This window comes from Oncorhynchus clarkii, chromosome 7, assembly GCF_045791955.1.
Source record: "Oncorhynchus clarkii lewisi isolate Uvic-CL-2024 chromosome 7, UVic_Ocla_1.0, whole genome shotgun sequence".
NCBI lineage: Eukaryota > Metazoa > Chordata > Actinopteri > Salmoniformes > Salmonidae > Oncorhynchus > Oncorhynchus clarkii.
Window position 1 is genome coordinate 60189958 of NC_092153.1, and position 27734 is coordinate 60217691.

General features: G+C 42.8%; 1 protein-coding gene across 3 annotated transcripts in view; it reads right to left on the reverse strand.

Moving 5' to 3' along the window:
* The window catches only part of LOC139413576 (inositol 1,4,5-trisphosphate-gated calcium channel ITPR1-like), a 167245-nt gene that overhangs the window by 37396 nt on the left and 102115 nt on the right, over positions 1-27734 (reverse strand). For all 3 annotated transcript variants that reach the window (XM_071161094.1, XM_071161093.1, XM_071161095.1), the window contains 7 exons: positions 10300-10483; positions 9852-10105; positions 6156-6356; positions 5357-5467; positions 4809-4904; positions 2731-2874; positions 2432-2539 (listed from right to left, as the gene is read on the reverse strand). In XM_071161094.1, the coding sequence (XP_071017195.1) occupies positions 2432-2539; positions 2731-2874; positions 4809-4904; positions 5357-5467; positions 6156-6356; positions 9852-10105; positions 10300-10483 (1098 nt within the window). The remainder of the gene's footprint in view (positions 1-2431; positions 2540-2730; positions 2875-4808; positions 4905-5356; positions 5468-6155; positions 6357-9851; positions 10106-10299; positions 10484-27734) is intronic.

The following is a 27734-nucleotide window of genomic DNA, read 5'->3' on the forward strand; positions in this document are numbered from 1 at the left end:
GAAAAAACATGTGTGAGCAAGGAGGCCTACAAACCTGACTCAGTTACACCTGCTCTGTCAGGAGGAATGGGCCAAAAATCACCAAACTTGTTGTGGAAGGCTACCTGAAACGTTTGACCCAAGTTAAACAATTTAAAGGCAATGCTACCAAATACTAATTGAGTGTATGGAAACTTCTGACCCACTGGGAATGTGAAGAAAGAAATAAAAGCTGAAATAAATCAATCTCTCCCCTATTATTCTGACATTTCACATTCTTAAAATAAAGTGGCAATCCTAACTGACCTAAAACTGGGATTTTTACTAGGATTAAATGTCAGGAATTGTGAAAAAATGAGTTTAAATGTATTTGGCTAAGGTGTATGTAAACTTCCGACTCCAAACGGTATATACATAGTGGGGAGAACAAGTATTTGATACACTGCCGATTTTGCAGGTTTTCCTACTTACAAAGCATGTAGAGGTCTGTAATTTTTATCATAGGTACACTTCAACAGTGAGAGACGGAAATCCAGAAAATCACATTGTCTGATTTTTAAGTAATTAATTTGCATTTTATTGCATGACATAAGTATTTGATCACCTACCAACCAGTAAGAATTCCGGCTCTCCCAGACCTGTTAGTTTTTCTTTAAGAAGTCCACCTGTTCTCCACTCATTACCTGTATTAACTGCACCTGTTTGAACTCGTTACCTGTATAAAAGACTCCTGTCCACACACTCAATCAAACAGACTCCAACCTCTCCACAATGGCCAAGACCAGAGAGCTGTTTAAGGACACCAGGGATAAAATTGTAGACCTGCACAAAGCTGGGATGGGCTACAGGACAATAGGCAAGCAGCTTGGTGAGAAGACAACAATTGTTGGCGCAATTATTAGAAAATGGAAAAAGTTCAAGATAACGGTCAATCACCCTCGGTCTGGGGCTCCATGCAAGATCTCACCTCGTGGGGCATCAATGATCATGAGGAAGGGGTCAGCCCAGAACTACACGGCAGGACCTGGTCAATGACCTGAAGAGAGCTGGGACCACAGTCTCAAAGAAAACCATTAGTAATACACTATACCGTCATGGATTAAAATCCTGCAGCGCACGCAAGGTCCCCCTGCTCAAACCAGCGCATGTCCAGGCCCATCTGAAGTTTGCCAATGACCATCTGGATGATCCAGAGGAGGAATAGGAGAAGGTAATGTGGTCTGATGAGACAAAAATATAGCTTTTTGGTCTAAACTCCACTCGCCGTGTTTGGAGGAAGAAGAAGGATGAGTACAACCCCAAGACACCATCCCAACCGTGAAGCATGGAGGTGGAAACATCATTCTTTGGGGATGCTTTTCTGCAAAGGGGACAGGACGACTGCACCGTATTGAGGGGAGGATGGATGGGGCCGCGAGATCTTGGCCAACAACCTCCTTCCCTCAGTAAGCGCATTGAAGATGGGTCGTGGCTGGGTCTTCAAGCATGACAATGACCCGAAACACACAGCCAGGGCAACTAAGGAGTGGCTCCGTAAGAAGCATCTCAAGGTCCTGGAGTGACCTAGCCAGTCTCCAGACCTGAACCCAATAGAAAATCTTTGGAGGGAACTGAAAGTCCGTATTGCCCAGCGACAGCCCCGAAACCTGAAGGATCTGGAGAAGGTCTGTGTGGAGGAGTGGGCCAAAATCCCTGCTGCAGTGTGTGCAAACCTGGTCAAGAACTACAGGAAACGTATGATCTCTGTAATTGCAAACAACGGTTTCTGTACCAAATATTAAGTTCTGCTTTTCTGATGTATCAAATACTTATGTCATGCAATAAAATGCAAATTAATTACTTAAAAATCATACAATGTGATTTTCTGGATTTTTGTTTTAGATTCTGTCTCTCACAGTTGAAGTGTACCTATGATAAAAATTACAGACCTCTACATGCTTTGTAAGTAGGAAAACCTGCAAAATCGACAGTGTATCAAATACTTGTTCTCCCCACTGTACATATTAACAAACACACATACACACATTTTTGATGCACAAAACAATTTAGGCAACAGGGATCTTGATCCAAGAGGGGATTGAATGTCTCTGCTGTAACCAAAAAGCTTGATCTTGACATCTATTCTCTTAGCTAACAAGTTAGCAAACCAAATGCATAGCTTGAGCCCTGAGAAGGATATAATTTATGACACATCTTAGATTTCTTATAGTTATACTTAACTGGGCGTGTGTGGTGTTACACGCACTCCCTTGAGGCTGGTATTGAAAATCGGAAACGGTAAGGAAAATCATACTGATGATATTTCGAAATACCCCGGGATACAGTATATTGCCCAAGACTAATGTGCACCCCTTTTGGTCCCCAGGACCAGGATTGGGAAACACTGCTCTCCTGACAATTAAAGATATACAGTTAGTAAACTGTGTGAGTGTATGTGTGTGATGTCACTGACCTCTATCTGAGCAGTGTGTTTGGCGTAGAACTCCAGAGCCTCGTCTCCCTCTCCGTTGGTCCCGCCTGGCTTCAGCATCACCTGCAGCTCCTTGTTGTGGCGCGCCAACTACAGGGTTCAAAGGTCAAATAAGGGGTGAAAAATCGCTCGTGAGGAGTATGGCAGATAAGACAGGAGACTGCATCTGACTCTGCTGAGAGTACTTGTATACCTCAAATGGTTGTATCCAATGGTTGGTTATCCATAAAAACATGTGTATCTAAATGTGTCATTGGGGTCAACTAGGCCCTGAACACTACCTGGTGGGCCAAGATGTAGATGTTGTGGCCTACGTTCCTGGGGGATGCAGCATCATGCTCCTCTTCCTCCCCACTATCATCCTCCTCTTCGGGATCCTCAAACTCCACCTCTCCCTGCAGGTAGGCCTTCTTGATCACCTCCACCTGAGGATCACACCACCCACAAAACCATTACCTGCTTTATACCTGACCAGAAACACTGACTTTCTCAGAAGGATAGAACTACACTACACAAAAATATCAATGCAACTTGTAAGATTTTACTGTGTTACAGTTCATATAAGGAAATCCGTGAATTGAAATATATTCATTAGGCTCTAATCCATGGATTTCACATGACTGGGAATACAGATATGCATCTGTTGGTCACAGATACCTTAAAAAAAAAAGCATAGGGGCGTGGATCAGAAAACCAGTCAGTATCTGGTGTGATCTCCATTTGCCTCATGCAGCGTGACATCTCCTTTTGCATAGAGTTGATCAGGCTTTTGATTGTGGCCCGTGGAATGTTGTCCCAATCCACTTCAATGGCTGTTTGAAGTTGCTGGATATTGGTGATATTGTCATACAGGACGATCCAGAGCATCCCAAACATGCTCAATGGGTGACATGTCTGGTGAGTATGCAGGCCATGGAAGAACTGGGACATTTTCAGCTTCCAGGAATTGTGTACAGATCATTGCAACATGGGGCCGTGCATTATCACGCTGAAACGGATGAATGGCAAAACAATGGGCCCTTGGGATCCAGACACGGTATCTCTGTGCATTGCCATCGATAAAATGCAATTGTGTTCGTTGTCCGTAGCTTTTGCCTGCCAATACCATTACCCCACCGCCCTTATTGGGCACTCTGTACACACCGTTGTCATCAGCAAACCGCTTGCCCACACGACACCATACACGCTGTCTACCATCTGCCTGGTACAGTTGAAACTGGGATTCAATTGTGAAGAGCACACATCTCCAACATCCCAGTTGCCATCGAAGGTGAGCAATTGCCCACTGAAGTGGGTAACAACACCAAACTGCAGTCAGGTCAAGTCCATGGTGAGGACGACGAGCACACAGATGAGACGGTTTCTGACAGTTTGTTCAGAACTTCCTCGGTTGTGTAAACCCACAGTTTAATCTGCTGTCCGGGTGGCTGGTCTCAGACAATCCCGGAGGTGAAGAAGCCGGATGTCCTGGGCTGGCGGGGTTACACGTGGTCTGCGGTTGTGAGGACGGTTGGACGTACCGTCAAAATCTCTAAAATGACAGAGGTGGCTTATGGTAACATTAAATTATCTGGCAACAGCTCTGGTGGGCATTCCTGCAGTCAGCATTCCATTTGCACGCTCCCTCAAAACTTGAGACATCTGTGGCATTGTGTTTAGAGACAAAACTGCACATTGTAAAGAGACCTTTAATTGTCCCCACCACAAAGTGAACCTGTGTAATGGCCATGCTGTTTAATCTTGATATGCCACACATGTCAGGTGGATGGATAATCTTGGAAAAGGAGAAATGCTCACTAAGAGGGATGTAAACAAATTTGTGTGTTTGGAAAATGGGATTTTCTATTATTATTTTACCCCCCTTATCTCTCCAATTTCAATCTTGTCTCATCGCTGCAACTCCCCAATGGGCTCAGGAGGCAAAGGTCAAGTTATGCGTCCCCGCTCGCTTAACCCGGAAGCCAGCTGCACCAATGTGTCTGAGGAAACACAGTTCAACTGACAACCGAATTCAGTATGCATGCGTCCAGCCCGCCACAAGGAGTCTCTAGAGCGTGATGTAGTAAAGTAAAGCCCCCCCGGCCAAAACCCCCTAACCCAGATGACGCAGGGTCAATTGTGCACCAGGGTCTGTAGTGACGCCTTAGACCACTGCTCCACTCGGGAGGCCCTATGTATAGGATTTTATATTGCAGCTCATGAAACATGGAACCAACACTTTACATGTTGTGTTTATATTTTTGTTCAGTGGGGGGGATGAATGATTACTTTTTCAGATGAATGGGGACGTCTGGGAATAAAAGGGGATTTGTGGGGACTAGTATGGACACGTAGAGTTTTGTAGGGACACGAGGCTCACCAGCTCCTTCGGCCTCATGTTGTACAGGATTCTCTCAGCGTTCTCACTGTCATGGCGACTCTCCATGATAGCCAGCAACAGCTTGGAGGCATTGTTCTGAGAGAAAGGGAGAAATACGTTTCCATGATATTAAACCATTATGCCCTTGTAATGAGATACGTCTAAAGTTAAAGATCAAATCCTTTGAGATGTTTCTGTTCCTCCTTCCAAATAAAACAGACAGAATCCAAAAAGGCTTAGGGGGGAAATGCACTCTGCAGATATTTGCTTTGGCACCTAAGGTGCTAGTTTAGGAGAGATTAATGAGTTGTCCAGATTTCAAAAGCAGCAGCACACTGTTTTTAAGTTCCACCCGGGGTTTAGTAGTTATTAGAGTACAGGGTAAAGTTGCTTTACTACTAGTACAGTAGGCCTAGTGTGGAGACCCAGGCTGCTTCCAAAATGGCACCCTATTCCCTATATTGTACACTAATCTGGTCAAAAGTACAGCTCTACATAGAGAATAAGATTCAATTTCAGACGCAGACCTAATAAGAAGGAGGCCTCACCTTGAGTTCCAGCACCAGGTCCATCCTCTTCTTCCCCAGCGGGTTGATGTCATTCAGGATCAGAGCGATGATGATGTCAATGCCGTTGGACTCATGGGTGGCTATACAGTTCTGCAAGGAAACAAGAACTTGGGTCAATTTTCTAAAAAGACACTGAGGAGGACAACACTAGATCAAGAACTATGCATGTCAGGACCCTCTCAATCCACCCAATGACAGTAGAAGTAGTATGGATGGAAATGGACCCAGGACAGGAGTCCATAACTGGTTCCTATGGTATGCACATGTGCTTGTAGCTAGTTCTTATGGCAGGGTTCTCCAACTGGCGGCCCGTGGGCCGAAGGTGGTTTTATTTCACCCCCAAGTTTTCTGAGCAAAATATTTTTTATTGTTGGACAGAAAAAAAACTAAGAACACCAGGAAATCAGCTCCAAGTGATTTTATTTGGGGAAATCTGTTCCCAAGAATTTCCAAGCATAATAGACAAGTGATCATATACAAATGTAAGCAACGTTTGAACTTATGATGTTTAGTCAAATATTATATATTTTTGGGCTTCTTGCGGTCAATTTACAGTCTACAAATCATTTGAAATTATGTTCCGTCCCCCGAACCATACACTCAAGAAAAAGATCGGCCCGCGGCTGAATCTAGTTGATGATCCCTGTCTTATGGGATGGACCCACACTATCTGCTTGTAGTTCTAATGAGAACATGACAAAAGCCCATAGCTAATTAGTTCAAATGACAAGGGCAGTTAGCTAGTAGTAGTTCTAAAGGCAAAGACACATCTCAGTACCTGGTTCTCATGGCAGGGTCCCTGGCAGTACTCTGTCAAGCTCTCTACTGTCTGGTTGATGAGAGCCACGTTCTTCTCATTGATGTAGAGTCCTAGTAGCCCCAGGCCTCCTGTGGTGCTGCCACAGATACAGTCCAGGAACTGCAGCGTCTCACACACCAGGTTATAGTTGTTCTTGTTGTTCTGACACCGAAGGAAGTTCTGGAGAGGAACGAGGCAAGTGTGAGGGAATGGAAAGGGCAGGAAACAAGAGAATGCAAAGTCAATATATTTTATACACACTATGTTCTACTTCACAGGAAAACAATCCCACTTGACATTGTGTATTGCATTTTTCATTTTTATTTATTTAACCTTTATGTAACTAGGCAAGTCAGTTAAGAACAAATTCTCATTTACAATGACGGCCTACCCCGGCCAAACCCGGACGACGCTGGGCCAATTTTACGCCGCCCTATGGGACTCCAAATCACGGCCCAATCCAAATGTGATGCAGCCTGGATTCAAACCAGGGACTGCAGTGATGCCTCTTGCACTGAGATGCAGTGCCTTAGACCGCTGCGCCACTCAGGAGCCGAAAGGCAAATATTGAAAGGGAAATATGCATTGAAAGTGTGACTCTGAACTGAAAAGGGTTTCAGGTAACATGAAAATGAGGACAGGGTGACCCTGACTCCTTAGAGTCCACAGAGAACATCTGTGCATGAGTCACTGGGTAATCAGGACCATTGTGTTGAGTTAACTGTTAGATCAGAGACGTGATAGCCAGGCCTTCACTGAATATAACCATCTATCTCATTACTCCTGATGATCCTCCCACCACCTTTGGCCCATGGGAGACGACGCATATCAGTTCAGACAGTGAATACACAGCAGCAGCCCACACAGACTTAGAGGTCGACCGATTATGATTTTTCAACGCTGATACAAATACCGATTATTGGAGGACCAAAAAAAGACGATACCGATTAAATCGGCTGATTTCTATATATATACCCGTATTTGTATTAATGACAATTACAACAATACTGAATAAACACTTATTTTAACTTAATATAATACATAAATAAAATCAATTTAGTCTCAAATAAATAATGAAACATGTTCAATTCGGTTTAAATAATGCAAAAACAAAGTGTTGGAGAATAAAGTAAAAGTGCAATATGTGCCATGTAAAAAAGCAAACGTTTAAGTTTCTTGCTCAGAACATGAGAAATAATATGAAAGCTGGTGGTACCTTTTAACATGAGTCTTCAATATTCCCAGTTAAGAAGTTTTAGGATGGAGTAATCATAGGAATTATAGGACGATTTCTCTCTATACCATTTGTATTTCATTTACCTTTGACTATTGGATGTTCTTATAGGCACTATAGTATTACCAGCCTAATCCCGGGAGTTGATAGGCTTGAAGTCATAAACAGCGCTGTGCTTCAAGCATTGCGAAGAGCTCCTGGCAAACGCAGGAAAGTGCTGTTTGAATGAATGCTTACGAGCCTGCTGCTGCCTACCACCGCTCAGTCAGACTGCTCTATCAAATATCAAATCATAGACTTAATTATAATAAACACACAGAAATACGAGCCTTAGGTCATTAATATGGTCAAATCCGGAAACTATAATTTCGAAAACAAAATGTTTATTCTTTCAGTGAAATACGGAACCGTTCCGTATTTTATCGACGGGTGGCATCCCTAAGTCTAAATATTTCTGTTACATTGCACAACCTTCAATGTTATGTCATAATTATGTGAAATTCTGGCAAATTAATTATGGTCTTTGTTAGGAAGAAATGGCCTTCACACAGTTCGCAACGAGCCAGGCGGCCCAAACGGTTGCATATCCCCTGCATGCACAGAACGCAAGAGCAGTGACACAATTTCCCTAGTTAATATTGCCTGCTAACATGAATTTATTTTAATTAAATATGCAGGTTTTAAAAAAATATACTTGTGTACTGATTTTAAGAAAAGCATTGATGTTTATGGTTAGGTACATCACAATTGCGCTTGTTAAATCATCACCTGTTTGGCGAAGAAGGCTGTGATTCAATGATAAATTAACAGGCACCGCATTGATTATATGCAACGCAGGACAAGCTAGTTAAACTAGTAATATCATCAACCATGTGTAGTTAACTTCTCTAGGGTAGGCGGCAGCATTTGACATTTTGGATGAAAAGCCTGCCCAAATTAAACTTCCTTCTACTCAGGCCCAGAAGATAGGATATGCATATAATTAGATTTGGATAGAAAACACTCTAAAGTTTCCAAAATTGTTTAAATAATGTCTGTGAGTATAACAGAACTGATTTGGCAGGCAAAAACCTGAAAAAATCCAATCAGGAAGTAGGATTATTTTGGTTGGTAGTTTTCTATTCAATGCCATTACAGTATCCATTGACTTAGGACTCAAATTGCAGTTCCTATGCCTTCCACTAGATGTCAACAGTCTTTAGAAATTGTTTCAGGCTTGTATTCTGAAAAATTAGGGAGTAAGAGCAGTCTGAATGAGTGGACCCTGCCGTGTCACAGAGCTTTTTCATGCGCATGACCAGAGAGATTGCCTTTCTTGTTTACCTTTTATATTGACGACGTTATTGTCCGGTTGAAATATTATCGATGATTTAGGCTAAAAACAACCTGATGATTGAATATAAAAATCATTTGACATGTTTCTATGAACTTTATGGATACAATTTGGATTTTTTGTCTGCCTGTTGTGACTGCGTTTGAGCCTGTAGATTACTGAAGAAAACGTGCGAAAAAAAACTGAGTTTTTCGGATATAAAGAGAGACTTTATCGACCAAAGGAACATTTATTGAATAAATGAATGTCTTTGAGTGCAAACATATGAAGATCATCAAAGGTAAGTGATTAATTTTATCTCTTTCTGACTTGTGTAAATCTTCTACTTGGCTGGTTACTGTTTGTAATGATTTGTCTGATGGGCTATGTTCTCAAATAATTGTAAGGTATGCTTTCGCCGTAAAGCATTTTTAAAATCATACACCGTGGTTGGATTCACAAGAAGTTCATCTTTAAACCTATGTTTAATAGTTGTATCTTTTCTGAATTTTTATAATGAGTATTTCTGTATTTGAATTTGGCGCTCTGCAATCTCACTGAATGTTGGCCAGGTGGGCTAGCGTCCCACATACCCTAGAGAGGTTAACTAGTGATTATGTTAAGATTCATTGTTTTTTATAAGATAAGTTTAATGCTAGCTAGCAACTTACCTCCGCTCCTTGCTGCACTCGCGTAACAGGTGGTCAGCCTGCCACGCAGTCTCCTCGTGGAGTGCAATGTAATCGGCCATAATCGGCTTCCAAAAATGCTGATTACCGATTTTAATGAAAACTTGAAATTGGCCCTAATTAACACAGACCACACACAGGAGCAGGAGACCAGCAGATAACCTGAAGACTGAGCTGTAGTGATTTTCAACAGGGCCAATTACCTGCTCAATGGAGGATACATCCAGCTATTGACTAACCAGCCTACGTAGTAGGACATTCTAAGCAAACAAAGTAATGATTAACACAAAACTATCCATAAAAAAAGGTAAGTAAAGTAGGAACCGGCAAGATGCATGCCCTCCTCAGCACCTCCATCTTACCTCACGTAAGGTATAAATAAGACTAAAGAGGCGGTATCTGAGGGCTGGCTTCCCCTGGTGTTGGGCTGGCTGACTGACCTGCAGGTCTCGGTTGTGGTTCTCACAGAGCAGCTGGAGGAAGCGCAGGATAGGCTGCATGATGACGATGATAAAGCTCATCTCTCCATCGTCCTGGCCCTTGTCCCCGGTGCTGGGTGTGCCATCAGCCGTAGAGAAGTGGTCATCGGGGTCGGCCTCACGGCGGTATGAGTTGAAGGCTTTTTTAGTGGCCGACGAGGCCTCCAGCAGCTGCTCTCTCGCCTCATCTGTCACCAGTACCGCTGAGTCTTTGGCTGCAGAGACACAGGGAGGGGAGGGGAGGTCAACAGAACCAGCCCACAAAGTCTATAAATCATTTTTTTTATTGCTAACGTGTTCAGAGAGAAATTGACCTTAGATAAGTGTCTATGTGTAACTTCCTACTCCAATACAAAACCCATTAACAGCTGATATGAGACAGCCATTTAGATTTTGGTTGACCTCTGACCTTTCTTGCGGACGGGCACATCCTTGTCGGGGGCGTCGTCGTCTCTCTTCCTGTTGCCGAGGTCACTGGTGTTGACCGTCACCGTGGCTTTAATCTCCAGCTGGGCAAGCTTCATCCGGTCATAGAACACACGGAAAAACTTCTCGGACTTCTTGTCCTCCGTCAGACGGCAGATGAAGGAACGCTAGCACAAAAGGAAAACAAAAAGGTATAGGGAAGTAACGTTAATTACAATTAAAGATTAGGAATGTTATTTCACGCCACATGCTTGTGTATTCTTGTGTGTAGCCTACTTTACCAAATTAATTACAACAGACATGGTTGAAGTCTCAGTTGGTTATGTGGAGGAAAGTGTTCACAACACCACAGTTGTGGGTTTCATTCCTGAATAGTAGAAATAAATGTGATAACTGTAAGACAGCTTTGGATAAAAGCATCTGCTAAATGACCATTGGTCAAAACATAGAGGTTCAGGTAATTGATCAAAATAAGACAGGCCTGCTCTGTTGTGTTTACAGTAGCACTAAGTACATATCATCAACACATACACACTCTGCAGCACATACTTCAGAAAAGGGAAATTTAAGTCATGTACATAGGTACTTTAACACTGAATACTACCATTGAGATGGTAATGGGCCTAAAGCCACCTACGTAGTCACCTGTTCTTTTTCTCCACACGCCATTTAAAGTCATGAGAAGACTGGTCGAAAACGCATCGTTTTTTAATATTATACTGTGCAAACAGTCAATGACAACACACGGGATTCAAGACCGGAATTCTTTATTTCTCTCTCTTTATTGCTGTGTGCCCCATGCATGCAGAAAATCATTAGACCACAACCATAGTCAGCCTCAGCCTGTTATTTGGTCAGTCTACTGGGAGGGAGAGGAGACTCCAAACCAATGGCAAAACAGGCCAGGTCACACTGCTTAGGGTGAAAAACGACACGAGTGGGTGAAGCCTGCCCTACTTACACAGATAGAGAGAGGGGGGAGAGGGTGGAGGGAGAGAGGAAGGGAAGGAGGGAGGGAGACAGAAACACAGGGAGAGGAAAAAGGGTGCAAGGAAGAAAATAAGAAAAAAGGTAACACTTTACTTGATACCCAGCGACATGTTACGACAGTCATACATGTCATAATAAGGCATAACAGCTGACATAACCCATTATAATATGGTCCTAACACTGTCATGACATATTTAGACCTGTTGTGACAAATATTGTGTTACATTATTGCTGGTTATGACACCTACAGTGGGGCAAAAAAGTATTTAGTCAGCCACCAATTGTGCAAGTTCTCCCACTTAAAAAGATGAGAGAGGCCTGTAATTGTCATCATAGGTACACTTCAACTATGACAGACAAAATGAGAAAAAAAAAATCCAGAAAATCACATTGTAGGATTTGTAATGAATTTATTTGCAAATTATGGTGGAAAATAAGTATTTGGTCAATAACAAACGTTTCTCAATACTTTGTTATATACCCTTTGTTGGCAATGACAGAGGTCAAACGTTTTCTGTAAGTCTTCACAAGATTTTCACACACTGTTGCTGGTATTTTGGCCCATTCCTCCATGCAGATCTCCTCTAGAGCAGTGATGTTTTGGGGCTGTTGCTGGGCAACACTGACTTTCAACTCCTTCCAAAGATTTTCTATGGGGTTGAGATCTGGAGACTGGCTAGGCCACTCCAGGACCTTGAAATGCTTCTTACGAAGCCACTCCTTCGTTGCCCGGGCGATGTGTTTGGGATCATTGTCATGCTGAAAGACCCAGACACGTTTCATCTTCAATGCCCTTGCTGATGGAAGGAGGTTTTCATTCAAAATCTCACGTTACATGGCCCCATTCATTCTTCCCTTTACACGGATCCGTTGTCCTGGTCCCGTTGCAGAAAAACAGCCCCAAAGCATGATGTTTCCACCCCCATGCTTCACAGTAGATATGGTGTTCTTTGGATGCAACTCAGCATTCTTTGTCCTCCAAACACGACGAGTTGACTTTTTACCAAAAAGTTATATTTTGGTTTGATCTGACCATTTGACATTCTCCGAATCTTCTTCTGGATCATCCAAATGCTCTCTAGCAAACTTCAGACAGGCCTGGACATGTACTGGCTTAAGCAGGAGGACACGTCTGGCACTGCAGGATTTGAGTCCCTGGCGGCGTAGTGTGTTACTGATGGTAGGCTTTGTTACTTTGGTCCCGGCTCTCTGCAGGTCATTCACTAGGTCCCCCCGTGTGGTTCTGGGATTTTTGCTCACCGTTCTTGTGATCATTTTGATCCCACGGGGAGAGATCTTGCGTGGAGCCCCAAATTGAGGGAGATTATCAGTGGTCTTGTATGTCTTCCATTTCCTAATAATTGCTCCCACAGTTGATTTCTTCAAACCAAGCTGCTTACCTATTGCAGATTCAGTCTTCCCAGCCTGGTGCAGGTCTACAATTTTGTTTCTGGTGTCCTTTGACAGCTCTTTGGTCTTGGCCATAGTGGAGTTTGAGGTGTGACTGAGGTTGTGGACAGGTGTCTTTTATACTGATAACAAGTTCAAACAGGTGCCATTAATACAGGTAACGAGTGAAGGACAGAGGAGCTTCTTAAAGAAGAAGTTACAGGTCTGTGAGAGCCAGAAATCTTGCTTGTTTGTAGGTGACCAAATACTTATTTTCCACCACAATTTGCAAATACATTCATAAAAAAATCCTACAATGTGATTTTCTGGAATCTTTCTGGAATTTTCCTAATTTTGTCTGTCATAGTTGAAGTGTACCTATGATGGAAATTACAGGCCTCTCTCATCTTTTTAAGTGGGAGAACTTGCACAATTGGTGGCTGACTAAATACTTTTTTTGCCCCACTGTACATAAGTGTCAAACCCAAAGAACCTACCACATTCCATGACACCATAGCCTACATGTCAACAGTGTGTTTATGATTAAAAAACAACAACAATTGGATCATGTTCAATTGTCATTGTAATTGCACACACATTGATGTCAGACATGCACCTACCCCAATGCTCTGTTGCTGATGACTGGGGTGAATGTAGGAGCAGATTTCAGGAGCAGGACAAGACACCCTCTTTTTGACAGATGACTGATCTGAGGGCATGAATGTGATAGGCCTATCTAGCTTATATGATTACGATGGTGATAATGATTCTTGACAGTGTCATAGTGTTATTTCAAATGATGATGATGAAATGATGAAAATAAAATATTACTAAAGATTTCATTACTACATCAAAGGATTTAAGAAGCAAACTTTGAAACGAAAGGAAACTTCTAGGCAGGGAATAAAATAGTTTGAATAATAGTGTGGGTTTTGACACTTATGTAGGCGTCATAACCAGACATAAAATAACGCAATATATGTGTCGCAACGGGTGTAAATATATGGGTCAGTGTTATAACCATATTATGACAGGTTATGTCAGCTGTTATGACATTGTCATAACGTGTTATGACACAGTGTCAAAAGTAAAGTGTTACAAGAAAAAATATGAGAAATGGAAAAAGGAGTAAAAGAGGTAGGGAGAGATGGAGGGAGAAAGTGAGGGGGAGAAAATGTTATCAGCTGGTATCTAGGCCAGTTCTGAAAGCTTGTTGCATAACTAGACTTATTTCCAGGTTAGGTGTAAACTTTGATAAACTGGGGTAGTGTGTGTGTGCTTAAGGGCCAGTTTAAACCTCTTAAGGATCTCTACAGATCATTGTCCCACCCTCGGGGCGGTTGAGCTAATGTGCGCTAATGCGATTAGCATGAGGTTATAAGTAACAATAACATTTCCCAGAACATAGGCATATCTGATATGGGCAGAAAGCTTAAATTCTTGTTAATCTAACTGCACTGTCCAATTTACAGTAGCTATTACAGTGAAAGAATACCATGCTATTGTTTGAGGAGAGTGCACAGTTATGAACTTGAAAAGTTATTAATAACTAATTAGGCACATTTGGGCAGTGTTGATACAGCATTTTTAACAGAAATGCAATGGTTCATTGGATCAGTCTCAAACTTTGCACATACACTGCTGCCATCTAGTGGCCCAAATCTAAATTGCGCCTGGGCTGGAATAATACATTATGGACATTCTCTTGCATTTACAAAAATACAAAAAACATTTGGTTGTTTCTTTGTATTATCTTTTACCAGATCTAATGTGTTATATTTTCATACATTAATTTCACATTTCCACAAACTTCAAAGTGTTTATTTTCAAATGGTATAATGAATATGCATATCATTGCTTCTGGTCCTGAGCTACAGGCAGTTAGATTTTGGTATGTCATTTTAGGCAAAAATTTAAAAAAAGGGGCAGATCCTTACAGTGTGTGTGTGTGTGTGTGTGTGTGCACGTGTGCATGGAGAAGCAGGATTGTAAAACAAATAGTTTTAATCAGTTTGAATAAAGTATAAAACAAAATGGACAAACTCCATTTTACAATGTTATTTGAAAAAAGAGATGTGGTATAGAAGGCTTGTTGGCAGGAGGACATTCACTACTTTACCAGTACAATGTTAGAAATGTGAAATGAATGAAATGCCAATCCTCCTCGGTAAACAGCCCTGGGTCTGCTGACAACACAATTGTGGAGTACTATGTAGTCTGCAGTAATCATTTTCAAATCTGTGGCAAAAAATGTTAGTTAAATACATTGTCATAATGTAGATGATAATGAAGATGCAATAGGAATATCACGTTGGCAGTGTTTTCACATATTATTTGTAGCTCACAATGAATCAATGTGGTTGAAAAGATAGCATTTTCAAGGTTTCCAAGCCAACATTAAATAGTACATTGCTGACTTGCTAGCAAAAAACATCAAATCGAATGTATTTATATAGCCCTTCGTATATCAGCTGATGTCTCAAAGTGCTGTACTGAAACCCAGCCTAAAACCCCAAACAGCAAGCAAGCAGGTGTTGAAGAACGTTGGCTAAGAAAAACTCCCTAGAAAGGCCAAAACCTAGGAAGAAACCTAGAGAGGAACCAGGCTATGAAGGGTGGCCAGTCCTCTTCTGGCTGTGCCGGGTGGAGATTATAACAGAACATGGCCAAGATGTTCAAATGTTCATAAATGACCAGCATGGTCAAATAATAGGTCTGGGACAGGTAGCACGTCCTATAGCACTTTCAGAAAGTATTCACACCCCACACATACAGATAATTGTACGGTCCCTCAGTCGATTAGTGAATTTCAAGCACAGATTCAACCACAGACCAGGGAGTTTTTCAATGCCACGCAAAAAAACTAAACAAATAGACACTGAATATCACTTTGAGCATGGTGAAGTTATTAATTACGCTTTGGATGGTGTATTAATACGCCCAGTCACTACAAAGATACAGGCGTCTTTCCTAACTCAGTTGCTGGAGTGGAAGGAAACCGCTCAGGGATTTCACCATGAAGCAAATGGTGACTTTAAAACAGTTACAGAGTTGAATGGCTGAGATTGGAGAAAACTGAGGACGAATCAATAACATTGTAGTTACTCCACAATACTAACCTAAATGACAGAGTGAAAAGAAGGAAGACTGTATAGAATAAAAATATTGAGTGGCCTAGTTACAGTTTTGACTTAAATCGGCTTAAAATCTAATGTCAAGACTTGAAAATGGCTGTCTAGCAATGATCAACAGCCAACTTGACAGAGCTTGAAGAGTTTAAAAAGAATAATGGAACAAATATTGTACTAAAATCGTACCCAAAAAGACTATGCATCTAATCTGTATCTAATCGCTGCCAAAGGTGATTGAATACTTATCTAATCACGATTAGTGTTACATTTGAAATTCATCTTTAAAAAAGTATTATTTTTCTTCCACTTTGAGATTAGAGTATTTTGTGTAGACAACCCCCCCCCATTTTTTTTATATGTATAATCCATTTTAATCATAATTTGTAACAAAATGTGGAAAAAGTCAAGGGATGCAAATACTTTCTGAAGGCACTGTATAGCTTCACTTATTGTGAAAGTGATAACTCACTAGATTCTCACCAGCATCTTTCCTTAGTATCAAAATATCACGCAGTTTGAACAAAGCAGTATTATGTTGTGTCATGATTAGAGACCTGCCCATCTTGTGATGAGTGACTTCTCCTTCTACCACCATCTATTCCAAATAAACAACGTTATCGTTGTGAATTTATGACCCTGGGCAACAGACTCCAAAGCCCCCAGCCTCACTCACCCCAACCCCCACCACTGTGCACTAGACCACTCGCAAATGTGGTGTGGTATGGGTTGGTATTCGTGCTATCCAGCAAGACCCAGTGCAATAGATAACTTGATGACAGAGTGGATAGTGCAGAGAGGTAGTGATTAACTAAACCTCACAACCTGGAAACTAACACAACACAGGGAGGGTGGGAGGGAGGGATGGGAGAGATGGGGGGCTGAAGTGTTCATGTCCGTCTTTCTCTCGCTCTCCCTCCATATCTCCTTCTCTCAGTAATAACGCATCTTCTCATCTCTCTTTCTTCCCCATCTCCCTCTTTGCTCACATCACTCTTGTCCTCTGTTATTTGACTGCACGAGCGTGGGTGGGACCTTGGGGCCTGGGTGAAGGAGGAAGGGGCGGGAGAGGCTGCACCGCAGGGCTCTGACCGGAGACAACAGCTCGTCACAGCCCCCCCCCCCTCCTCCCTCTACCCCTGGAGTGCTGAAGGAATTACCTAACACACAGACAAGGAACAAACAGCCACACAAACAGGCACGCTTTGCGTGGCTACATCAACAGACCAGCTTTGGCGGACAGTGTGACATTTTCCATGTTACGGACACTTCTGTCAGAAATGTAATTGGTCACATACACATATTTAGCAGATGTTATTGCGGATGTAGCGAAATTGTTGTGTTCCTAGCTCCAACAGTGCAGTAGTATCCTCTGTTCCTCTGGTGATGTAGAGGTTAATCCAGGTCCTGCAGTGCCTAGCTCCACTCCCACTCCCCAGGTGCTCTCATTTGTTGACTTCTGTAACCGTAAAAGTCTTGGTTTCATGCATGTTAACATTAGAAGCCTACTCTCTAAGTTTGTTTTACTCACTGCTTTAGCACACTCTGCCAACCCGGATGTCTTAGTTGTGTCTGAATCCTGGCTTAGGAAAACCACCAAAAACCTTGAAATCTTCATCGCTAACTATAACATTTTCTGCCAAGATAGAACTGCCAAAGGGGGCAGTGTTGCAATCTACTGCAAAGATAGTAATACAGAACTCTGCAGGCTATCCAAGTCTGTACCCAAACAATTCGAGCTTCTACTTCTAAAAATTCACCTTTCCAGAAACAAGTCTCTCACTGTTGCCGCTTGCTATAGACCTCCCTCTGCCCCCAGCTGTGCCCTCGATACCATATGTGAATTGACTGCCCCCCATCTATCTTCTGAGCTCGTGCTTCTAGGTGACCTAAACTGGGACATGCTTAACACCCCGGCCATCCTACAATCCCAGCTTGATGCCCTCAATCTCACATAAATGATCAATGAAACTACCAGGTACAACACCACATCTGTAAACACAGGCACCCTCATAAATGTCATCCTAACTAACTCAACCTCCAAATACACCTCTGCTGTTTTCAATCAAGATCTCAGCGATCACTGCCTCATTGCCTGCATCCGTAATGGGTCTGCGACCAAACGACCACCCCTCATCACTGTCAAACACTCCCTGAAACACTTCTGTGAGCAGGCCTTTCTAATTGACCTGGCCAGGGTATCCTGGAATGACATTGGCCTCATCCCATCAGTAGATGATGCCTGGCTATTCTTTAAAAGTGCCTTCCTCAACATCTTAAATAAGCATGCCCTATTCAAAAAATTTAGAACTAGGAATATATATAGTCCTTGGTTCACTCCAGACCTGTCTGCCCTTGACCAGCACAAAAACATACTGTGGCGTTCTGCATTAGCATCGAATAGCAACTTTTCAGGGAAGTTAGGAACAAATATACACAGGCAGTTAGGAAAACTAAGGCTAGCATTTTCAAACAGAAATTTGCATCCTGTAGTACTAACTCAAAAAAGTTCTGGGACACTGTAAAGTCCATGGAGAATAAGAGCACCTCCTTCCAGCTGCCAGCTGCTCTGAGGCTAGGAAACACTGTCACCACCGATAAACCCACTATAATTGAGAATTTCAATAAGCATCTCTCTACAGCTGGCCATGCTTTCCACCTGGCTATCCCTACCCCGGTCAACTGCCCGGCACCCAACAACCTGCCAAAGCCCCACCATTTCTCCTTTACCCAAGTCCAGATAGCTGATGTTCTGAAAGAGCTGCAAAATCTGAACCCCTACAAATCAGCCGGGCTAGACAATCTGGACCCTCTCTTTCTAAAATGATCTGCCAAAATTGTTGCAACCCCTATTACTAGACTGTTCAACCTCTCTTTCGTATCGTCTGAGACTCCCAAAGATTGGAAAGCTGCCGCGGTCATCCCCCTCATTACAGTGCAGCCGTATTCATCGACCTGGCCAAGGCTTTCGAATCTGTCAATCACCACATTCTTATTGGCAGACTCAACAGCCTTGGTTTCTCAAATGATTGCCTCGCCTGGTTTACCAACTACATCTCTGATAGAGTTCAGCGTGTCAAATCGGAGGGCCTGTTTTCCGGACCTCTGGCAGTCTCTACGGGGGTGCCACAGGGTTCAATCCTCGGGTTGACTCTCTTCTCTGTATACATCAATGATGTTGCTCTTGCTGCTGGTGATTCTCTGGTACACCTCTACGCAGACGACACCATTCTGTATACTTCTGGCCCCTCTTTGGACACTGTGTTAACTAACCTCCAGGCGAGCTTCAATAACATACAACTCTCCTTCCGTGGCCTCCAACTGCTCTTAAAACGCAGGAAAAACTAAATGCATGCTATTCAATCGATCACTGCTCGCCTGTCCAGCATCACTACTCTGGACGGCTCTGACTTAGAATATGTGGACAACTACAAATACCTAGGTGTCTGGTTAGACTGTAAACTCTCCTTCCAGACTCACATTAAGCATCTCCAATCCAAAATTAAATCTAGAATTGGCTTCCTATATCGCAACAAAGCCTCCTTCACTCATGCTGCCAAACATACCCTCGTAAAACTGACTATCCTACCCATCTTCGACTTCGGTGATGTGATCTATAAAGTAGCCTCCAACACTCTACTCAACAAACTGGATGCAGTCTATCACAGTGCCATCTGTTTTGTCACCAAAGCCCCATACACTACCCACCATTGCGACCTGTACGCTCTCGTTGGTTGGCCCTCGCTTCATACTTGTCGCCAAACTCACTGGCTACAGGTTATCTACAAGTCTCTGCTAGGTAAAGCCCCGTCTTATCTCAGCTCACTGGTCACCATAGCAGCACCCACTCGTAGCACACGCTCCAGCAGGTATATCTCACTGGTCACCCCCAAAGCAATTCCTCCTTTGGTCGTCTTTCCTTCCAGTTCTCTGCTGCCAATGACTGGAACGAACTGCAAAAATCTCTGAAGTTGGAGACTCATATCTCCCTCACTAGCTTTAAGCACCAGCTGTCAGAGCAGCTCACAGATAACTGCACCTGTACATAGCCCATCTGTAAACAGCCCATCTATCTACCGACCTCATCCCCATACAGTATTTATTTATTTATCTTGCTCCTTTGCACCCCAGTATTTCTACTTGCACATCTACCATTCCAGTGTTTAATTGCAATATTGTAATTACTTCACCACCATGGCCTATTTATTGCCTTAACTCCCTTATCTTACCTCATTTGCACTCACTGTATATAGACTTTTTGTTTTCTTTTGTTCTACTGTATCATTGACTATGTTTAGTTTATTCCATGTGTAAGTCTGTGTTGTTGTATGTGTCGAATTGCTATGCTTTATCTTGGCCAGGTCGCAGTTGCAAATGAGAACTTGTTCTCAACTAGTCTACCTGGTTAATTAAAGGTGAAAATATATATATATATATATATCTAACAAAAAGTAAAATAATGGAATTAAGAACATTATTAATTACAACATTATTTAAACATTATTAAAGTGACTAGTGTCCCATTATTAAAGTGGCCAGTAATCCCAAGTCTATGTATATAGGGCAGTAGCCTCTAATGTGCAGGGTTGCGTAGCCTGGTGGAAGCCGGCTACCGATGGCTATTTAACAGTCTGATGGCCTTGAGATAGAAGCTGTTTTTTAGTCTCTCGGACCCAGCTTTGATGCATCTGCCTGACCTCGCCTTCTGGATGATAGCAGGGTGAACAGGACGTGGCTCGGTGGTTGATGTCCTTGATGATATTTTTGGCCATCCTGTTACATTGGGTGCCATTTCAGATCGTCAGTGATGTGTACGTCAAGGAACTTTCCACGTCCACTGCGCTGCCGTGCTCCTTCGGCTGTTTCCTGAAGTCCACGATCAGCTCCTTAGTTTTGTTGACGTTGAGTGTGAGGTTATTTTCGTGACACCACACTCCGAGGGCCATCACCTCCTCCCTGTAGGCCGTCTCGTCGTTGTTGGTAATCAAGCCTACCACTGTTGTGTCGTCCGCAAACTTGATGATTGAGTTGGAGGTGTGCGTGTCCACGCAGTCGTGGGTGAACAGGGAGGACAGGGGAGGGCCTAAAACGCACCCTTGTGGGGCCCCAGTGTTGAGGATCAGCGGGGTGGAGATGTTGTTACCTACCCTCACCACCTGGGCGCGGCCGTCAGGAAGTCGAGTACCCAGTTTCACAGGGCGGGTGGCCCTCTTGAAGCATGTGGGAACAGCAGACTGGGATAAGGATTGATTGAATATGTCCGTAAACACACCAGCCAGCTGGTCTGCGCATGCTCTGAGGGCGCGACTGGGGATGCCGTCTGGGCCTGCAGCCTTGCGAGGGTTAACACGTTTAAATGTTTTCCTCACCTCAGCTGCAGTGAAGGAGAGTCCGCATGTTTTGGTTGCGGGCCGTGTCAGTGGCACTGTATTGTCCTCAAAGCGGGCAAAAAAGTAATTTCGTCTTCCTGGGAGCAAGACATCCTGGTCCGTGACTGGGCTGGTTTTCTTTTTGTAATCCGTGATTGACTGTAGACCCTGCCACATAGCTCAGCGTTGAACAGACCTCAACGCGGGAGCTTCTGGTTTTAGCTTCTGTCTGAAGGCAGGGAGCAACAAAATGGAGTCGTGGTCAGCTTTTACGAAAGGAGGGCGGGGGAGGGCCTTATATGCGTCGCGGGAGTTAGAATAGCAATGATCCAAGGTTTTACCAGCCCTGGTTGCGCAATCGATATGCTGATACAATTTAGGGAGTCTTGTTTTCAGATTAGCCTTGTTAAAATCCCCAGCTACAATGAATGCAGCCTCAGGATATGTGGATTCCAGTTTGCAAAGAGTCAAATTAAGTTCGTTCAGAGCCATCGATGTGTCTGCTTGGGGGGGAATATATACGGCTGTGATTATAATCGAAGAGAATTCCCTTGGTAGATAATGCGGTCGACATTTGATTGTGAGAAATTCTAAATTAGGTGAACAGAAGGACTTGAGTTCCTGTATGTTGTTGTGACCACACCACGTCTCGTTAACCATAAGGCATACGCCCCCGCCCCTCTTCTTACCAGAAATATGTTTGTTTCTGTCAGCGCGATGCGTGGAGAAACCAGCTGGCTGCACCGAATCCGATAGCGTCTCTCGAGTGAGCCATGTTTCCGTGAAGCAAAGAACGTTACAGTCTCTGATGTCCCTCTGGAATGCTACCCTTGCTCGGATTTCATCAACCTTGTTGTCAAGAGACTGAACACTGGCGAGAAGTATGCTAGGGAGTGGTGCGCGATGTGCCCGTCTCCGGAGTCTGACCAGAAGACCGCTTCGTTTCCCTCTTTTACGAAGTCGTTGTTTTGGGTCGCCGGCTGGGATCCATTCCGTTGTCCTGGGTGAAAGGCAGAACACAGGATCCGCTTTGCGAAAGTCATATTCTTGGTCGTACTGATGGTGAGTTGACGTTGCTCTTATATTCAGTAGTTCTTCCCGACTGTATGTAATGAAACCTAAGATGACCTGGGGTACTAATATAAGAAATAACACATAAAAAAACAAAAAACTGTTTTGTTTCCTAGGAACGCGAAGCGAGGCGGCCATCTCTCTCGGCGCCGGAGAGCGTGATTCAGAAATTAGGGAGAGATTATTCGAGAAAAATTGATAAACTTCTTCAATGCTAGTAACGGATACTATAATTATCACATTTTACATTGGATTTATTAACTACAAAAAGGTGAGATGTGTTTTTAATTCTGGTGCCGCACTGCACACACAAGCTTGTTAGCTAGCTAGCTCTGGTCCATCTATCGGGAGTTGAAAGTTCCTCCATAGAAGCCGCTCCTCCGTAGGTATAATTCTCTGGGCCTAATTCAGATAATGCACGTCATAACAAGATGCCAAACGTTCCTCCACCCTCTCTCACTTTCTCCCCACCTGCCAAATTTCAGTCGCCTCTCGTGCCATTCCCTTGTCTGTCCATCACACAAGTGAACAACTATAGCCTAGGCAGCCGATAGCACCCATAAACTATTGGTTCCCTAGGCTAAAACAACTATAGCCTAGGCAGTCGATAGCACCCATAAACTATTGGTTCCCTAGGCTAAAACAACTATAGTCTAGGCAGCCGATAGCACCCATAAACTATTAGTTCCCTAGGCTAAAACAACTATAGCCTAGGCAGCCGATAGCACCCATAAACTATTGGTTGCCTAGGCTAAAACAACTATAGCCTAGGCAGCCGATAGCACCCATAAACTATTGGTTCCCTAGGCTAAAACAACTATAGCTTGCTCGCTCCATAGAAAGCTGTTCTATCAGAAAATAACGATATAAGGTGTTCCTTTTTGTCCCGAACTTGTTCAGAACTTTATTTTGCAGGACGGAACAGTGGAACGGACCTAAAAAAATGTCACTGTTCAGAAATGAAAAAATTACAATATAATTTAGGTTCCAACCCGATTTTCAGATTTTGTTATTGATAAATGCTGTGAAAGTACAGAAAATATCAAATGCAAATAAAATCAAAAGTGTAATGTTTGGATTCAGTCTTGTGACAGGTGAACTGTTGTATCCTCACCTTTGGTCTGATAATTTCCTCATATTCTCCAAAGTGTTCTCTTTCAATTGCTACCATGGTCATACATATTCCTTTTATGTTTCTTCTGTTAGAAACACTTCAATTGGGCCCTATCCATATAGGCTAATTTCCACAAGTGTAAGGGGTAAAAAAAAAAAAAAAAGCCATCTGTGTTTAGACAGGATTTAGAAAACGAGTGCTGGAACAGAGACAACACTCGACAGATTGATGATGAGTATGTTAAGTAAGACATGGTGGTGAGGAGTAGAGAATGGAGAGAAGCAAGGGATGGGGAGTTTCAGGAGTCCCCTGGAGTGTTGGGTAAACAGAGAGCCTGTCTGTAACCATGGAGATGAACCCTGAGCAGAATAAGAGTTGGAAGCGAGGCAGGGCGAGGAGAGGTGGGGGAGGGTGGCTCTGAAAAACAAGGTCACAGCGCTTTCCCTTCACTCCTTCCGTTCTGCCACTTGGCATCAACAAAGGGATGTTATATAACAGCTATTTATATCCACACTCCCTCTTTCTCTCCCTCTCTCTCTTTCTCCCTCACACACATCAGGCAGCACCACACAGACTAACTGGAATTGCAGCTCTCCTACTCTCCTCTTTCCACTGAATTCTATTTTTTTCCCACTGACACCTTTGTCCTCTCTTACCCTGAACTAGCCTCTTGTTTCAATCTTCCTCCTATCCTTCAGCCAGAACTCTTGTCTCTTCCTCTTCCCTGTTCCTTCATCTCCTACTCTTCTTCCTATTCTCTCTGCCCTGACACGGGAAGGCATAACTTGTGGTTTTATGGCAGGTGCCGACTACTGCTGAAATGTTACAAGTCACCACTTGTGTGTGTGTGTGTGCCACAACCCAATTACCACTCACACAACCATTATCTCACTCTCTTCTCTCCTCCAGCAGTAGCTGTCACAGGAAGAAGTGTGGCATGCAGGAACAATCTAACATTTCCTGCAACAAAGTGACTGATGTTGATTGTTAAAAGAAAATAAATGAAGTTTGCCGGAGTGAAGATTGAGATTATGACATACGTCACATGATCTAAAGTCTTGCTTGATTATGTATGTCCAGATATGGATTAAAACCCGTTGATTATGAGATCACATTTATTGACTGTGATTGATGTGTGGATATTTATCACGTGACTATATTACCTGAATGTGTTTGTATGCCATTTTTCATACCTTTATTTACCTTTATTTATTTGATTGTCAATTAGGTAATTGGTATGTTTTGTGATGCATTCTGGGTAATGGGTGTTGCTACAAGAAGCATTTAATTGCTTTGTTTGTGAGACAGACAGGTAACAGGTCGGCATGCTGCCGAGTTCGCAGGCATGATTGAAGCCTGAGTTTTCTTTTGTTAGAGCTCTGTTATTCATGTCAGTTTACCTTTCTGTTCCTCGTCCTGCTTATTTGATTGTGTAAATAACTGTACAGGTCGCCGGATCTTTATCCTCATATTGGCAAGAAAAATCACATCTTCCTTGTATGCCTCTTCACTGTTAAAATCCTACCGCACGGTCAACCTCACAGCCGGGACCAAAGTCAATTTCTCAGTCATTAATGGCCTGCCCAGTGGCTGACAGAGTGAGAGAGAAAGGTGTAAGTGAGGGAGTGATTGAGCAGGTGAGTGAGTACATGGTCAGGTTTATTTCTGTGTGATATGTAGGTCAGGAGGTAATGGTTAACAGTGTTACGTGAGTGAACACAATCCCAGGCTTCTACCCTGAACAGGTGTCTAGGCTAGAGACACATCAACACAGATTAAAGAACTCAAGAGTAGATCCCTTGTTCAAAAGGGACAGAATAGACTGATCTCTATCTATCCATCCTCTGTGAAAAAGGCAGAGGCTAGAAAAGTGGTCTGAATCTGAGCGAATAGTACAAAACCATTAGTGGACATTTAGACAAATAGCAAATTAATGTTAAAAGTCAAAAAGGTTATCGAGTTAAATATGTCTGAGAAATCATTAGTAATGCTAACCCTATTTCTTCAAAAGTTGAAACTGTTGTCCAGCTAATCAGTCTAAAAAAGGTCAACCTGGAGGTTTCTAAGAAACACGTTTTCTAGTGTGACCTCAGGTTTCTCACTCTACAGGACAGTCCAGACACCACTGATGACAACTGCGTGGAGGTTACAGCGAGTGAGCATATGCAGAAGTATCTGGGTCAGAAAGCAAATATCTAGCCTACCGAACTGGTTTGCATTCATGAACTGCTACAGTATGTTATGTCAAAGTACTTTAGAGAAAATGTATACCCTCGTTAGCATTAATACTTCAGTATTTACCCCTCTAAATTTCCACTCAATGTTTCAGTACAAAACAACTGTTAGAAGAGACGCTCCAGTCCTCCCTACTGCCCTACTTCAGAGACCCAAAATGACCCAGTTTGGGCTGAGAGAGCTGGAATGTTTTGAAGCCTGAGACATTGTTCATTCACACAGGCCTTATGTAACATTGGTCACCTGATAATCTCTGCAACAGGCAGGGAGGGAGACAGGCTGCAGCCGTGGGAAGCCAGGACATTATCTCTGCTAGAGTGGCTTCCTCACCCCTAATCTGATTATGCAAGCTGCCCACGTTTATGCAAGCACAGGCAATCAGACTGACGAAGGAGCAGACAGTCAGAGGAGCAGGCAGACAGAGACAAGATAGACAGATAAATGCAGCGGGCTTGTTCACACATGCCCACACACTTGAATCTGCTCTTTGTAATTTCTATTCTGTATGCAGAGAGGTAGGTAGGCAACGCGTTGCCAAAACAACCATTAGTGAGGTTGGCTGCGTAAATAGATGGATGCAGAAAAGCGTGGAGGGGCGCAGGGTGGTAGTGGTTGATCTATGAAATGATGATTCCACCCACAACAAGCCTTCCTCTCTATGAGCCCATTATGAAGGGAAGGGTTATTCCACAAGGGGCTCAGCGGTACAGGGGCTGATCTACAGTGTACAAACAAATATACCTCCACAGTCTACAATATACACTACCGGTCAAAAGTTTTAGAACGCCTACTCATTCAAGGGCTTTTCTTCATTTTTACTACATTGTAGAATAATAGTGAAGACATCTAAACTATGAAATTATGTAGTAACCAAAAAAGTGTTATATAAAATGTATTTTGATTTGTTTTTGAGAATCAATTTATGAGGCTGGTAACTCTAATGAACTTATCCTCTATAGCAGAGGTAACTTTGGGTCCTCCTTTCCTGTGGCGGTCCTCATGAGAGCCAGTTTCATGATAGTACTTGATGGTTTTTGCGACTGCACTTGAAGAAACTTTCAAAGTTCTTGAAATTTTCCAGATTGAATGACCTTCATGTCTTAAAGTAATGATGGACTGTCCTTTATCTATTTATTTGAGCTTTTATTTCCAATACTATGGACTTGGTCTTTTACCAAATAGGCCTATTCTCTATATACCACCCCTACCTTGTTACAACACAACTGACTGGCTCAAATGCGTTAAGGAGGAAAGAAATTCCACAAATTAACAAGGCACACCTGTTAATTGAAATGCATTCCAGGTGACTACCTTATGAAGCTGGTTGAGAGAACGCCTAGTGTGTGCAAAGCTGTCATGAAGGCAAAGGGTGGCTATTTGAAGAATCTAAAATGTGTTATTTCACAGTTTTGATGTCTTCACTATTATTCTACAATGTATAAAATAGTAAAAATAAAGAAAAACCCTTGAACATGTAGATGTTCTAAAATGTCTGACCAGTAGTGTACCTTCACAGTCTGTTCAACATCAGGGGGAAATTATAGTACATTCAAACACAAACTCAGCAAAAAAAGAAATGTCCTTTTTTCAGGATCCTGTCTTTCAAAGATAATTAGTAAACATCCAAATAACTTCACAGATTTTCATTGTAAAGGGTTTAAACACAGTTTCCCATAACAATTAATGAACATGCACCTGTGGAACGGTCGTTAAAACTTCTTCAGGCTAGGGTCCTTTCTTCTCAATTTTCGCCTGACTGACATGCCTGTAGCTCAGGCCCTGAATCCCGGATATGCTTATAATTGGTACCATTGGAAAGAAGACACTTTGGCGTTTGTAGAAATGTTAAAATGATGTAGGAGACTATAACCCAATCGATATGCTAGGAGAATATCCAAACAAAAACCAACCGGAATTGTTTTCATTGTTGTTGAGAGCCCATACTCCTACAATGGAAAGTATAGGGAAATAATTAAATCTAGCTCCCAGTATGCAATTCCTATGGCTTCCACTGGGTGTCAGCACTCAATGTTCAAGGTTTCAGGCTTGTTTCTTCCAAAACGAGTAAGAATAATGAGTTTTAGTACAGGGACACAGTCTTGGAAATGCGTGTGCGTGCACC